At 42.5% G+C, this 16,899-nt stretch overlaps 1 protein-coding gene across 1 annotated transcript; it reads right to left on the minus strand.

The window, feature by feature from the left end:
- Positions 1–9,058: 9,058 nt before the first annotated feature.
- Positions 9,059–12,855, minus strand: LOC105999799 (cathepsin L1-like). The gene is made up of 5 exons (XM_013034922.1): positions 12,801–12,855; positions 11,076–11,219; positions 10,667–10,789; positions 10,424–10,570; positions 9,059–9,427 (listed from the first exon to the last, which is right to left on the minus strand). Exons 2-4 carry the CDS (start codon positions 11,160–11,162, stop codon positions 10,460–10,462), a joined length of 321 nt encoding a protein of 106 aa, XP_012890376.1. The 5' UTR covers positions 11,163–11,219; positions 12,801–12,855; the 3' UTR covers positions 9,059–9,427; positions 10,424–10,459.
- Between the last annotated feature and the right edge of the window lie 4,044 nt (positions 12,856–16,899).

The raw sequence follows: 16,899 nt of genomic DNA on the forward strand, positions 1-16,899 counted from the left end.
CCATTTAACCAGCAAAAAGCCAAAGGGGAGTAGTAGCTCAAATGACAGCACCCTAGCCTTGAGCAAAAAAAACAAGTGTGCTGGGAGCTAGTGGCCCACACCTGTAATCCTAGCTACTCAGCCAGCCCAGGCAGGAAAGCTCATGAGACTCTTATCTCAATTAACCACCAGAACTAGAAGTAGTACTGTTGGCTCAAAGTGGTATAGCACTAGCCTTTAACCAAGCAGCTCAAGGACAGTACCCAGGCCCTGAGTTCAAGACCTATAACCAACCTTCCCAAAAAAGCCAAGTAAAAGCAAAATATCCTGAGTTCATGCTTCAGTTCTCACAATGGAAAGATGTGTATTTTCTGTGACATGGTTTACAAATTTTCATGTTACAAGAAAGGTGTATGGAAATCTCTGTGTTCATAATGACATCACTCAAGCTTACGTTTTCTGTCATCTAGAGTATAAATTCTGAAGCAATTGTCTTATCTCTGAAGTACCAAAAGCTGAGCTGGAATGATAACTATGTAAGAAATTGCATTCATCTCAGCTTCAATATAGATAGGATTCCTCTGAGCCCAGGCCTCCACTGTATTTAACATACCAGAAGGCATACTCATCTGCGCCGTCCCCCCTCCGCCCCCCAGCCACCCTGCAGCTACCATTGCCTGGACACCAGGAACAGTCCATAAACATCTGTCTTCTGGAACATCTGTCCTTGTAAGACCCCAGTTGCATGAAGAGCCCAACAAGAATCCTATGTACCCTGAAAAGGGAAAAAAAGACTTCTATTCACCAAAAACAGCAAGACAAGCCAGGTACTGTGCTGCTGTAGTCCTAGATATTCATGAGGCTGAGATCTTAGGATCAAGGTTCAAGGTTCCAGCCCAGGCAGGAAAGTCTGTGAGACTTTGATTTCCAAATAATCACCAAAAAAGCCAGAAGTGGAGCTGTGGTTCAAGAAGTAGAGCACTAAGCTTGAGTAGAAAAGCTCAGGGACAGCACACAGGCCCTGAGTTCAAGCCCTAAGATTGGTTTTAAAAAAAAAGAAAAAAAGAGCAAGACTGACAATTCACATAATAGAATGTTTCTTTAATAAGCCAGTGAACTGCGTATCATTTCACTTCACTATTGAAAGCCAAGGACTTCAGTAGTTTCTTGGCTTTCCAGCAGGCAGTGGAAGTAATGAATATGACACTGTCACACCTGGCCCTTCACAGGAATTATGTAGCCTTCCTCTCTCTTACCCAAAGATTTAGAGATATCTGTGTTTCTATTTTCATAAACTATTCCTCACCTGCCTGAATTCATCAACAGTCTTCAGGGAGAATAAATGGAGTATAAAAAGCACATCATTTTTTAAAGAATTGAGGAGGAAGCAAAGGCCTGAACAATGAACACAACCCTCACCATGTCCCATAGGTAGTCATTGCTAATGTGAAGCCATGCTTCCCTTGGCTGTATTCCCTGATGTACAGTTCAGTCATTTTCATATTCTTCTCCCATATTGCTCTCTTCTGTAACTTTGTTGTAGAAAAAAACATAACTATGGTCTCTGTTATAAACCCAACCTACATTCATCAAGTGGACGTACTAGAAAAGATGGAGAGAAAACATAACCAGAATAGGTGTGGACAACTGGAAACCATTCTTTCTGCACAGAGAGCAAGGATGTGTTTCATACATGGTCCTCACAATGTGTATCATTAGGTTACTGGCTTGCTAAAACATGGATTCTCAAAAAAATTGTTCACTTGTTATAAACTCCCAGCAGGAAAAACCATTGTCTCTGGAGTCCCTCTGAACACTTTCAATGTTATTCGCCACTGTAAAGTTTCCTATGTTTTTTTCTTCCACTGTGTAACCAAAGTGGGATCCAGCAGTGAAGCAGTTAAGGTCATTTCTATGTAAATAAGGCCCAGCAAGAGAGCAAGGTCCACACTGCAAAAACTGACAAAAAGAAACAAAAGCAGCTAATGCTTTCTTATTCCCATTCTCAAAATGTAGGCCACCATGGTGAATAAAATCAATGAAACTGCGCCAGGCGCCTGTGACTCACCCCTGTAATCCTAGCTACTCAGGAGGCTGAGATCTGAGGATCGCGGTTCAAAGCCAGCCCAGGTGGGAAAGTCCATGAGACTCTTATCTCCAATAAACCACTCAGAAAACCGGAAGGGTGCTGTATCTCAAGCGGTAGAGTGCACACCTTGAGCTGAAAAAGTCAAGGACAGCTCCCGGGCCCAGAGTTCAAGTCCCATGACTGACAAAAAAAAAAAAAAAAATCAATGGAACTGTTCTTTCAAGCATTTAGCAAACACTGTGGAAATGCACACAGCTGTAGTGGATTAAGAGCACCCATTCCAGAATTCAATTAACTGAAATAGCACATGAAATGGTAGCCAGAAAAATGTGAAGGTGTCTGGTGGTTCAGAAACTTAGTGGAACAACTAGGAAAATAGAACATAGCTACACCAGCATTTGTGCCAATGGTAAGTCAATCAACTAAGCAAAAATTCACCATTGAGCCATATTGGTCCCAAGTAGGGCAAATCCTCAGGAATTTGCCAAGTAGGAATTCTCAGACAACTTCTCCTTGGCTTATATACAGCAGAAAGGAGTTATGTTTTGGAAACTCCTTTTTTTCTTTTTGTGCAAGTATTAGGGCTTGAATGCAGGACCTCAAGGACTCACTTGGCTTTTTCCACTCAAGGGTGATACTCTGCCACTGGAGCAATACCCTTACTTCTGGCTTTTTGCTGGTTAATTGGAGATAAGAATCTCATGGGGGCTGGGAAGGTGGCTCAGCGGTAGAGCGCTTGCCTTGCATACATGAGGCCCTGGGTTCGATTCCCCAGCACCACATAAGCAAAAATTAAAAAAAGCCAGAAGTGGCACTGTGGCTCAAGTGGTAGAGTGCTAGCCTTGAGCTGAAGAGCTGAGGGACAGCGCCCAGGCCCTACGACCGGACCCAAACAACAACAACAACAAAAAGAATCTCATGGGCTTTTCTTCCCAGACTGGCTTCAAACAACAGTCCTCAGAGCTCACCCTCCTGAGTAGCTAGGATTGCAGATCTGAACCTCTGGTGCATGGCTGTTAGAGCCTTTTTCTTTCTTTCTTTCTTTTTTTTTTTTTTTTTCATGAGGCTTGAACTCTGGGCCTGGGTGCTGTCTCTTAGCTCTTCAGCTCAAGGCTAGTGCTCTACCCCTTTGAGCCACAGCGCCACTTCCAGTTTTCTGGTGGTTAATTGGAGGTAAAAATTTCATGGATTTTCCATTCCAGGGTGGCTTTGAACTGCGGTCCTCAGATCTAAGCTTCCTGAGTAACTAGGGTTACAGCCATTTTTTTTTGGGGGGGGGTCTATCCTAGGGCTTGAACTCAGGGCCTAGGCAATGTCCTTGAGCTTCTCTGTGCTCAATGCTAGCTAGCACTCTATCATTTGAGTCACAGTGTCACTTCTGGCTTTTTCTGTTTACATGATACTGAAGAATCAAACCCAGTGCTTCATGCATGCTAGGCAAGCACTCCAGCACTAAGCCACATTCCCAGCCCCAAGCCACTCTTAATGAAACCTCCTAAGTGAAACCTTTCGTCAGGCCCTCCTTAGAAAAAACTGGCAAGGATGTCACCACTAGTTCCTCTAGATCACTCTTATGACAATCTTCCAACAAAGTACTCAACCAACATGACCAATACACTGGAAGTCAGAGCCAGCATTGTTGCTATCTGGACACTAGCAGACAGTGGCCTAGTTCCAAGCTCAGGCCTTGGCCAGGTCCTCCATGTAGTAGGCTGGTTCTGACATGGATAGGAGTGAGCCAATGCCCCCTGTACAGTACAGTTTGGACTGGAAGGTGCTACCTAGTAGTGATGAGCAGAACCGTGCCCCCTGTTGGCACAAGAGTATGAACATGGCAGCCCAGTGGGCAGGAGGCAGCTGACTTCACCCTTCTAGCCAGTTCCAGTCTAATGTGACTGGAACCATAATTACCTGTGACCCCTCAAGGTTCTTGGAGCCTCTTTGGATTCCCAGCTCTACCTCCTTCACCTCCTCTCACCAAGGCTGAAGAGGTTGGAAGATGTTTTCATTCAGGGTGGGGGATTCTCTTCTCATTCTTCACTATATCTCTTTCTGGGTCCCCTCTTCTATTCTATGTCCCCAATGTGCCACCACTGTACCTTAAGCTCACTTTGGATGGCAGCAACTGCATGATTGCCCTCCACAAATTCAGCCCTCTAGAGGTCACTGAGGTCCAAGGGGCTGGTCCAGGTAACAGTTGGGATTTAAAGCCCCAATTTGAGTTAAATGCGTTATACTGCAAACTGACGTGTTGAATGGCAGCCCTTTGTACCATTGCTTAAAGATAATAAAAATATAATTAAGAAAGAAAGAGGCACTAGCAGCCCATGCCTATCATCCTAGCTACTCATGAGGCTGAAATCTGAGAATTTCAAAGCCAGCCGTGGCAGAAAAGTCCATGGCAGTCTTATATCCAATTAAGCACCAAAAAAAAAAAAAAAAGCCCAAAGTGGAGCTACGGCTCAAGTGGTAGAGTGCTAGCTTTAAGGAAAAAAGAAAAAATACAAAAACTCAGAGACAGCCCCAGGCCCTGTGTTTAAGCCTCAGTACTGGCACAAGAAAGAAAGGAAGGAAAATGGGTCCCAATCTATGACCCTCCCTTTGCAGACTTCCCCCACGATAATGGCTGCATCAGTTGGGTTGGACCCATGTCTAGGCTCTGGGACTCCAGGCACAAACTGAAAATAGGTTCCAAACTAGGCAAAGGTTTTGAGGAGGATAGGGTTAACAGGAAACTGGAGAAAGGCATGCGGAACACCCTGTCCTCACCCCCTCCCCTCCTTGGGGGTAGGATGTTAGCTTTCACAAGTAGGCTGAGAGTACACCTGGTACACCTGGGGGTGCGGGGGAGGGAGGAAGGTATGGCAAAACAAGTGTACTGCTAACCCTGTGTGCAATTTCAGTCATAGTTCCCTTTTCCTTTTCTTTTTCAGGGTTTGGTTAAACTCTGGATTGCTGTAAATTTTAGTCTAGGGGTTCCTGTTTAATTCACAGGTAAAGTGGACTGGGGACAAAGTCAGACTCTACTGATGAATAATCAGGGTGAAAGCAGCTGGATTTTTACAAGATCTGCTTTGGAAGACAAATTCCATTACGATGATGAGACAGACCAGCTTAGGAGGAAAAAGAAGCTGACTGGAGGGTGGCGAGGGGTCTCCTGAGACTGAGGTGCTCTGGAGTGCCTCCTTCCCTGTTTCCTACTCAGCGATTCTGCCTCCCCCCATCTCCACCACAACCCACAGAAATGAGTTGTTTACACAAAACTTCAGGTAGGAAAAAATGACAAAAATGACCAAGAAATGTGAATCTTTTCTACTCCCCCTGTGTACCTTTTGTATTTAATGCTACTTAGTCTCCTACTTGACTGGATTTAAGAAATTTGGATTTTAAAAATAGAAAATTTACAAAATTTCAGTAATGCTATGTTCAATTTTCTTCAGTCTCCAAGTTAACTGAATTTAAGAAATCTGATTTGTGGCATTTCCTGGTGGAATGTAAGCTACAGAAACATGGTAAAGATGTTAGATAATGGTGCCAAGCCAGCCCAGGCAGGAAAGTCTGTGAAACTCTTACCTCCAATTAACCACAAGAAGACCAGAAGTGATGCTATGGCTCAAAGTGATAGAGCACTAGCCTTAAACTAAAAAGCTCAGGGATAATACCCAGGCCCTGAGTTCAAGCCCCATAACAGACCAAAAAAGTATTTTAGATAGAAGAATATTCATATATAATATTTATTTAGATATTATTGTTTATTTATATATTGTTGTATAGTTATGTATATTTGTTTTATATATTATAATTAATATTAGTTCTTGTAATTGAATGAGAAACATAAATCCAGAGAAACATTAAATTGACATTTTTCTAATGACAATTTTCTAAATTGTACAACATAGTTTTTAGGAAAAATATCATCATGTCCTTCCCTCAGTATGTTTTTTATGCATATTTGGCTTCTTTTACTTACAAACATGGAGCCCTGGTGCATTTCTGTTCATATGCATTTTTCTACTTATATTGAACTGATAACCTCTCTAGAAGCACAATAAGATCTGTGTTTTCTCATTTTGATGAAACATAGATTGCATAAAAATCACTTTTGCTATGTGCCAGTCCCAGGGCTTGAATCCAAGACCTTGTGCTCTTACTTGGTTATTTTCTTCCAGGCTAGTACTCTACCACTTGATCCACTTTCAGCTTTTTGCTTATTAATTGGAGATAAGAATCTCACAGACTTTTCTGCCTGGACTGACTTCAACTGTGGACCTCAGATCTCAGGGACCTCAGATCTCAGTCTCTTGGGTAGCTAGAATAGTTAAGTGTGAGCCATTGGTGTCTAGCAAAAATCACAACTTGTACCCACTTTGGGGTGGCCAGTCCAATAGCATTGGGACATCCTCACTGTTACGCGGTTTCCACCACCACAGATTTCTAGAATGTTATCCGCAGCTGAAACTGTGCTCCATTCTCTCTTTCCCAAAACCAGCAGCCACCATCCATTCTAGCTTCCATCTGACTGAACTTGACTGCTGCTATAGGGTGAGTATTTGTCTTGCCCAAATTCAGGTGGATTTTGCAATAGTATTAAGAGATGGGAGCCCCAAGACATGAGTAGTCCCAGTGAAGCATGAGTCTGAATATTCTTGCCTTCTATAGTTGAATAGTCTGAGTTGTATGTTTTCACCTGAATAGCCATTTCAAAGTGCCATAGTGAGTCTCAATAGGTGCATTCTACCACTACATGAGACCTAGGTAAGCTTGTCTCACAGAAAGGAGTGTTCTATTTCTTGGTCAAGATGCACAACTCCCAACAGTTCTCATTATCACTTCTATTGTCTTCCTTTCCTTCTGTCTAACCAGGAGAAGGATGTTGACAAATGTCCCAACCACACAGGAGCATCATTTGGAAATGAAGCAAATGGATAACAGGTATATGACGTTGCTTCCCCAGGCAGATAATGTTTCATGCCTCAGACAAAACAGAACATTCTTAGTATGTAGGCATTATTTCCTCTTGTTGCTGAAAGGGCTTCTTTTGAAAGCCAATGGCTAAAGGCAGACCCTTCTTATGAGGGCCAAAATTGCTTCTAAAGTTCAAGTGACCACAAACTACTATCAAACTCATAGCAGTTGACAAACAAAAGATGAAGCAGAATGCTAAAGCCAGTGAATAAAAAACAAGATGAAATGTGTATAAGCTTATTACATAAATAGTATATTTCATAACAAGGCTGTGACCCAGAAGTAAGAAAATATGAAAGGTAACAACTGAAAAAAGTTAAAGAAGGAAGAATGTGGAAGGTAAAGAGGAAAGAAGGAAGGTATAGGAACTTAATACCTTGTAAACAGTACAGTATCTAAAGACGGGATCAATAACCACCAACAGGGCTTTATGTTAAAAACCCCAGCTTCTGAACATCTAACCTACAGCCTTACATGACATAGAAATAAAGTATTCCTTGTCATATACAAGCCAAAAAAGAACCTATGTGACCTCATCCCTGAGATTTAGTGTAAACCCCACACACAGAGAAAGCCTCTCAAGTATGACTCCTACTTAAATAGTGCACACTACCACATGAATGCATACTTTTGCTTTATAATAAAATACAAGTTCAGGCCTCAAGCACTTGCTTAGCATATTTGCTCAAGGCTGGTGCTCTACCACTTTAGCCATAAGTTTGGGGATTTTGCTACCTAATTAGCTTGTTTGATGACTAATTGGAGATAAGATTCTTATAAACTTTCTAGCTGACTTCTAGCCCGAACCTTAGACCTCAACTTCCTGAGTAGTTAGAATTACAGGCACTGGCCCAAATGCAAATGTTATAGCCAACAAATGGTTGTATATAAAATGTGGTTTGATTTTCTTCACCCCTCAGTATCCCTGTACTTGCAAACCCCTCCACAGACCATTCTCCTTTTACATGTCCCATTATTATTGTTCTTATCATCATCCCTGCTACTAATATTGTCCTTCTCCCCTCGCTTTCTCTCTCAATTCTCAATACTTTCTTTCTCTTCTTTTCTGACTCAAATGGAAAAGATTTCTATTCTGCCATCCTCCTATCTTGTGTGTGTGTGTGTGTGTGTGTGCATGCACATGCGTGCCTGCCAGTCCTGGGGCTTGAGCTCTGGGTCTGGGCCCTGTCTCTGAGCCTTTGTGCTCAAGGCTAGTGCTCTACCACTTGAGCCATGGGGTCCATTTCCAGCTTTTTTGGTTGTTGATTGGAGAGAACAGTCTCATAGTCTTTCTTGCCCCAGCTGGCTTTGAACTGTGATCGTTAGATCTCAGCCTCCTGAGTAGCTACAGGAGCCCAGCTCAATAGTTATCTTCAAAAAATATTTTTATTTGCTTTTATATACCAGAGTGTCTTACATAAAATCTGCACAGAGCTGGACACCAGTGGCCCACACTGGTAATCTTAGCTACTTAGGAGGCTGAGATCTAAGAACTGTAGTGCAAAGCCAGCCCAGGGAAAAAATCTGTGAGACTCTCTTCTTCCAGACTGGAGACTGTGAATCAAGTAGTAGACACCAGCCATTATCAAAAATGCCGACACGTATACAGAAAAAAATATCTGGGAAACAGTACTCAGCTTATGTATGGGGGGGGTACATTCTAAGACATTCTTATACAAATAGTTCTGTTCTCTCTTTACATATACATATACATATATATATATATATATATATATATATAATTTAATTGTAAATAAGGCCCAGCAAGAGATCAACAGCAGTCACTCATCGTCCTGGAATAAAGGAGTGTGACTGCACAAGGTTCATCTTATTACATAGGACGGCACACAATTGAAACTTTGTGAATTGAAGTGAATTAACTTGAATTTCTGAAAACTCTCATTTAGTATTTCCAGACTGCGCTTGATGGTGAGTCAATGGAAGTCTGGAAAGCAAAACAAGAAAAGGCTGAACTACATTAAAAAGCCAGGGCATTTAAAACAGAAGGAAAAAAAAAAATACCACTACATTTGAAATAAAATGTATTTTAACAGGTATTTTTTTCAACATACTTTCAACCAATATAAATTCAATAGTCAGTCATCAGAGATGCATTAACATAGAGGTGTTTTAGAGTAGTAATTGAAGTATTTTGGATATTTTACTATAGTAAACAAGTCTCAGATTGAGAGCACAATGATCCAAGTGTAGATCCCACCCGGTCAGATTGAAGGTGAAGTCCCTCCTCTGAGCATCTCTCTCCAGACTAGTTCTTCCTGATCATGGTCCAGCTGCTCACAAATGGGGTAAATGGCTAATGAGGCGATTCCACAGCTGCTGTTCCGATCTCTGGCAATCTTTACGTAGCCATTTATGCCCCAATGTTCACCCCAGCTGAAAGAAGAGCAAGTTTTTCATTTATAGAAATGGTTAAAGTACATTGGCCTCATTAACAGTGACATCTGATTTAAACACTGTGTGGACACCACAGACTCGGCAGAAAAAAACCAGGAGATAAAGTTGTTATTGTTCTTCATTTACAAGTGGGTGCCTACAAACATGCATTTAACTTCAACCCCTGAATGTAAAAAATTCCCGTATAAAGGACTGAAAATTTTAGATAAAGGGAAAGAATAAGTTTTGTACTTTTAGTATCTCTGGTACCAAAGTAAAAACTATCTCAGACTCTCGATATAATGACATAAATACAATATCAATAGCCCTAGAAAGTTTGCAAAAAAAAATTAGTGTTACAATCAGACATTAGTACTTATGCGTTTAACCTAAGTGGGACACTGGTTTCTAAGGTCTATATCCAAATCAGGACCACACACACAATTCCCTTTTGATTTTATTTATTTATTTTTTGTCGGTTGTGGATCTTGAACTCTGGGCCTGGGTGCTGTCCCTCAGCTTTTCAGCTCAAGGCTAGTGCTCTACCACTTGAGCCACAGCACCACTTCCGGTTTTCTGAGTAGTTTATTAGAGATAAGAGTCTCAGAGTTTCCTGCCTAGGCTGGCTTTGAACCACGATCCTTAGCTCTCAGCCTCTTGAGTAGCTAAGATTACAGGGGTGAGCCACCAGTGCCTGGCTCCCTTTTGATTTTGAGATATGATTTTTTTTCTTTTGGCAATTTCTACCTCTTCTACCAGAACAGGTCTTTCTAGTGCCTCCGTTGAGCTAAAAACCCAACAAGAGTCACAGTGACCCTAAAAAGAGAATGAAAGACTGTCAGTCACAAAACGAAGAGCAAGACTGATTACCATCGCATAGCTGAACACTACAAACCAGGGCACTACACATACCCAATCAGCCAAAGCTCAGAAGAGAAGTCATCTGGGCTTTCCTGCGGGCAGTTGAAGGGACAAATGTGACACTGACACACCTACCTTGTCCTTCACAGGAGTCAAGCAGCCTTTCTCTTTCTAATCTACAGATTTGGGGATATCGCCAACCGGAGATTCTTGGGGTTTTCCCTGCCTCACAGTGTTTGGGTTTAGGAGGCCGTTTGATCTTGCTCTAAATTCTTCCTTGGTCTTCAAGGAAAAGAAAAGTAAACATTGTAAAGCAAGATGATGTTGTAAAGAACTGAGAGAGCAAGCACAGAGCTAAACAATGCACAAGACACTCACCAAGTCTGCAAATTGGTTCAGTCCCATGGTGAAGCTATGTTTCCCTTGGCTGTATTCCTCATTGTGAAGTTCAATCATTCTCACAGTCTTCTCCCATATTGCTCTCCTCTGTCCTTCTTCACTCTACAAGTACAAGTGATGGACTCTCTTTCTACTTAAAACCCAACCCTGGTTCACCAAGAGGATTTTCTGACAGAGATGGAGAGAGACCATGGCCTGATGGCTTTGTACTTCTGGAAGCCATTCTCTATAGTCAGAGAGAACACGGATGTCCACCCACATTCTATGGTGCCTGTCCTGGTTATTGCCTTTTTAGGGTTGGCTTCTAGTTACCCTCTGGATGTAGGATCACATCAGCAAGCAAAAAAATCTCTCTGGGGTCCCTCTAAATACTCCATGTGTTACCCACCGAGCTGTAGGTTTTATTGTATTCCATCTTCCACTCCTCCCATTGTGCATCCAAACTGTGGTCGAATGTTGGAGCAGTTGAGGCCATTCCCAGGCAAAGGATTGCCAGGAGGAGAAGAGTATTTGTGGGTTTAAAAACAAAAACCTAGAAAAGGAAAAGAAATGAGACTAATGTTTTTAAAATGCCTTCTTATTTGCAGAAAAATTAAGTCAACAGTCACGGAATTAAAATTTTTAACCTGGGACTAAGCATAGTGGCTCACGCCTGTAATCCCCAACCACATAGTGGGCAGCAATTAGAAGGCCAGCCCAAGCAAATAATCTTAGCTCCCCATCAAATCAATAGCAAGTAAAGTTAATTTATGCCTGAAATCCCAGCTATGCATGAAGTATAAGAGAAGGATTGTGGTTCAAGGTCAGCCCTGGGCACAAATGAGACCCAATCTGAAAAATAACTCAAGCAATAAAAAGGAGGTGAAAGTCAGGAGGGGCCCGTGGCTCATGCCTGTATCCTAACCACTTAGGAGTCTGAGATCTGAGGACTGCGGTTCAAAACCAGCCAGGGCAGGAAAGTCCATGAGACTCTTATCTCCAGTAAACTACTCAGAAAGCTGGAAATGGTACTGTGGCTCAAATGGTAGAGCTCTAGCCTTGAGCACAAACAAGCTCAGAGACAGTGCCCAGGTGCTAAGTTCAAACCCCAGGACTGGCAAAAAAAATAATAAAGTAGCGGCTGGAACTGAGACACGGTGTGAAACACTTGCCTAGCAAGTCTAACGCACTGATTTCAAACTCCAGTATCACATATACATCTTTCTAAGTTGGTTGGGTTAAAATAACCAAGTGAAAATGTTTGGCCAAACTTCCAAAATCAACAACCTAGGAACTAGGTTGAAGCAGTCTAATTAGCTTCAGAAAACACCAAGGGTGTACCTGGTGGTTCAGAAACAATATCTAGGAAATGTGGATGCAATTGGTCCAGGTTTTGTTCCAAAAGTATGAAGATCAACCAATCAAAATTACCCATGAGGAATCTGATCCTAAATTGGGGTCCAGGATACTCCAAACAGTCCAAAGACCACCTAACACTTTCTTCTTGGCTAATCTACAGCAGAAGCTGAGCGGTTATCTTAGGACCTCTCATTCCGGAATGAAACTTTTCTGGATTTCTCTCCCTAGAGAAACTGGGAAGGACAATCCCACACTGGCAGTTCCACACTGGGAATAGTGCCTCCAACATCTTTCCCTCCATGCCTAATCCAGAAACAGGGGCAAATGGTCAAGTTCCTGAAAGCCAGTCAGCAGATTCAGTGTGTGGAAAGCAGCTGACCGGCAGCTCCCATTGCCGGGTGCTGGGCCCTCCGTGCTGAGCTGCGTGGAATCGGGCCAAGTCCGTGCCACTTGTTCCTCCACTCTGCCCACACCAGGTAAGACCAGAAGATTTTACCTGGCAATGCTGAGCAAAGAGATGCTTTGGGTTAGCACAAGAAGCTAAGTAAGGTAGTCTGGGGGGGGGGGGGGGAGGGCGCATGAGTTTGGATTTGGACCATTTTACAAGCTTCTGAAATAGTCTCAGGGACCCAGTGGGTTCCCCCAATCACCCTCCCTGCTCCCCCACACCAAAGAGAAACAGGAAGATGTTCTTATTCCTTACTCTATGTTCCATATATCCTAGGCCTCCTCAGTCTCAGTCTCCAATGAGCCTTGATCAGCAAGGGTCACTCACCCCGGGTGGCAGCAGCTGCACAGGAACCCCGTACAGAATCAGCACTTCAGGGGTAGATGAGGTCTTAGGATCTGACCCAACCTTTAAAGCCCCAGTTCCTGGCCTGGCCAGGCCCACCCCTGCTGCTCTAGGATTGGCTAGGTTAGTAACTGGCAGGAACTTCTGGTGGTGGATCTCGGGTTTGCAGCCCCACCCATGCGTGGGTGTGGCTGTCTCTGTAATTGGAGGAGTTGAGCAAGAAGCTCCTTCCAGAGGGGGGAATGGAGGAATAGATCCAGCCGGGAGGGAGAGCTTGCACCAGCCTACCTGCTCAGTGTGCCTGGCCTAGCTCAGGAAGAATTAAGTTTACAGCTAACCTTGGGTGGACTTCAGCCAAATCTTGCTTTCCCTTTAACCCTTGGGTATTTTGTTAGTTTGGTTTTGTTGTTAAAAATCTGGAGGGCTGGCTGGCACCAGTGACACACGCCTGTAATCCTGACGGTTTAGGAGGTTGAGATCTGAGGATTTATGTTGGAAGTCAACCCTGACAGGAAAGTCTGTAAGACTCTTACCTCCAATTAACCACCAAAAAACCAGAGTGGAGGTCTGGCTCAAGTGATAAGGCACTAAATTTAAGCACAAAAGCTCAGGGACAGTGCCTAAGCCCTGATTTCAACCCTTCTCTGTCTCTGTCTCTCTCTGTCTCTCTGTCTTTCTGTCTCTCTGTCTCTCTTTCTCTGTCTGTCTGTCTCTGTCTGTCTGTCTGTCTGTCTGTCTGTCTGTCTGTCTCTCTCTCTCTCTTTCTCACACACACACAAATCTGGAGTGCTGTGAGCCAGCATTGTAATCTGGTGGTTCATGTTTACTGCTAAAATAAGGTAAAGACAAAAGAAATCAAATCGCATAGATGAATTCTGTTTGGGTCTAAGAATGGTCTGTGGTGAGGTTTTACTACAATCTGCTAAGAAAGACAAAGTCCAAAACAATGTTGAGAAGGGCAAAGGTCAGAGGAGCTTACTGGGGGAAGTGGATCCTCCCGGGTAGGGAGTGAGAGATTTCTTGTCTTCATTCAGGAAGTCCCCCTCCTGCCAAACCTTCAGCGCAACTGTGACAGGAGAGATTGGGGGAAAGACAGAGGGAAATAATATTATACTTCATTAATATAAAAATGGTCAGATGGAAGTTGGAAGCAGAAAACAATTAGCAAAGCAGTTAAGCTTCCCTCCATTTAAATGCTAAGTGAGGTTATTTAAAACTGCCTTGAAATGGTGAAATTTGTGCTCTCTGTTGGGACGGTGAGGTGGAGGCTTCTCAGAGGAATGAAGTTCTACAACTCAGCTATTGTCAGGCCTCTGGAGCCCTAGGGTTTTTTTTTTTTTTATTATCTCTGTATTTTCGATAAACATAGAGAATTCTTTGAGTCTTTAAGTCCAGTTGAGTCTTTAACTCTTGTTTCCCTCTGGGGAGCCAGATGGTTTTTCTCTCTCCCTAGTTAACTCTGTTAAACAAAAATAAACCCTTGCTAATACTTCCATTTCGTGAGCGTCTCCTGGGCATGAGACAACCTGAAGTTCTTTTCTTATGTGGGTCTGAAGGACCTGTGGTCCTGTTGGGAACGGGGAAGCTGAGGGAAGTCCATCTAGTTCAGATTTGGCGCTCTCACCTCAGCACCGGTGGGCTGGCTGAGTTCCAGTCCCGGCCAAGGAGCCAAGACTTTCACTACCTTCTTTCAGTGTTCCTTTCACTTTTAAACAATTCTCTGTGTACCTTAAGCATCTTTTAGCCTTTTATCTGCATGGCTTAGTGATAGAGTGCTTTCCTAGCATACATGAAGCCCGGGGTTCAATTCCTCAGTACCACATGAAAATAAAAAGGCAAAACTGGTGCTGTAGCTCAAATGGTAGAGCGCTAGCCTGAAGCAAAAGAAGCTCAGGGACAGTGCCTAGGCCCTAAGTTCAAGCCCCAGAACTAGCAGAGAGAGAGAGAGAGAGAGACCAAGAGAGAGGGAGAGAGAGAGAGAGAGAGGTGGGATTTTGAGAGCTACTTTATTTTTCCAATCTGCATTTTGCATTATGCTTTCATCTCTTGCAATGAATTTAAGAAATATACTTTATAGTACTTAGTGTAAAATCTCCCAGATATGTGGAAATACACATATAATTTATATTTACATATAATTTATATTTATTTATATTATATATTTATAAACAATTTATAAACATAGATATATTTATGCCTACAAATATAGACAGTTAGCTGTTTGTTTGTTTGTTTGTTTTTGTCATGGGGCTTGAACTCTGGGCCTGGGTGCTGTCCCTCAGCTCTACAGCTCAAGGTTAGCACTCTACCACTTGAACCACAGGGCCACTTTTGGTTTTCTGGTGGTTAATTGGAGGTCAGAGTCTCATGGGCTTTCCTGCCTGGTCTGGCTTTGAACCGAGATCATCAGATCTAAGCCTCCTGAGTAGCTGGGATTACAAGCATGAGCCACCAAGGCTTGGCAGATAGTTATATTTATATATGTTTCTAGATTATATTATATACTTGTATAAAAGATATAAATATATATCTACATTTAGATAGAAACATACACTATTCTTGGGGCTGGGAAGGTAGCTCAGTGGTAGAGCGCTTGCCTTGCATACATGAGGCCCTGGGTTCGATTCCTCAGCACCACATATGCAAAAAAAAAAAAACAAAACAAAGAAAAAAAGCCGGAAGTGGCGCTGTAGCTCAAGTGGTAGAGCGCTAGCCTTAAGCTGAAGAGCTGAAGGACAGCGCCCAGGCCCAGAGTTCAGGCCCCACGACTGGACCCCCCCCCAAAAAAAAGAAACACTATTCTAAGAGCTCAGAGGCAGCTTGCCAATTAAAGCCCTGCCCTGTGTCCCTACCAGTTTACAAAAATCTGGTAAGTTTTTATTTCCATGATGCTGTATTGTTTTCCTGATGTGATGAACAAATTCCTGCCCCAGTTGCAACATCTGGTTACACTCCTTCTGCGAATGTGACTCTCCCCCAAATTCCTATAGTCCATGTAACCTCTTCATAACATTTCTTGGAACTGACTCTACCCCCAAATTCCCATAGTCCACGTAATGTGACCCATGTGACTGTCCCCTAAAATTTTGGTTAAATTCCACTCACACCAGTCCACAGCCGCTGCTTCCATTCTTGCTTTGATCAACCCAGAAGGTCTGACCCACAATAAAGCTTTGAGCCATGGGTCACTTGTCTCTCATTACTTACAATTATATAATGTAGATATTAGTTCTTTTAATTGGGGATTTATATGCTTAAACTTTGTCATTTTTCCAATTACATAAAAACCATTTTCTTTTCTTTTTTTTCCTTTTTTTTTTTTGGTCAGTCGTGGGGCCTGAACTCTGGGCCTAGATGTGGTCTCTCAGCTCAAGGCGAGCCCTCTACCACGAGAGCCACAGTGCCACTTCTGGCTTTTTCTGCTTATGTGGTGCTGAGGAATTGAACCCAGGGTCTCAGGCATGTGAGGCAAGCACTCTACCACTGAGCCACCTTCCCAGCCCCAAAACCATTTTCATTATACAAAATTCTTTTTTCTTCTGGTCTTTTTCCACAATAACTTTTTCTATACATAGTTTGGCTTCTTTGATTAAAAACAAATGGAGTCATAGTAGATTCCTATTCCTGTTTATTTCTTTGCAAGGTTAACTTGATGATACATCTAAAAACACAATAAAATCTATGTGTTTATTGTAGCAAAATATACATTACATGAAAATGACCATTTTAACCATTAGGAGTTGCACAGTTCAACCCACACTGTTGTTCAGCCACTACCACCATAAAATTCTAGAACATTTTTCAACTCTGTGCTTGTGAAATAGGGATTTTCCTTTCTTTCTCCCCCAAACCCAGCACCAACCATAATGTCTTCTATCTATGTGAACTCAGCTACTATTCTGGATTCACCATTTGTCTCCTTCCAAACTCATGTTGAAATTAGGAGGCCAATATAACAGCATTAAATGTGAGATGATTAACAATAAACAGACACCCAATAAAACATATCTGAATTTCCTTCCTTCCTAAAGTTGAATAACATTCTATTTTATGTACATACTATTCTTTTTCTTTTTTTTTT

The sequence above is a fragment of the Dipodomys ordii genome, unplaced genomic scaffold, assembly GCF_000151885.1.
Source record: "Dipodomys ordii isolate 6190 unplaced genomic scaffold, Dord_2.0 Scaffold201, whole genome shotgun sequence".
Taxonomy (NCBI): Eukaryota; Metazoa; Chordata; class Mammalia; order Rodentia; family Heteromyidae; genus Dipodomys; species Dipodomys ordii.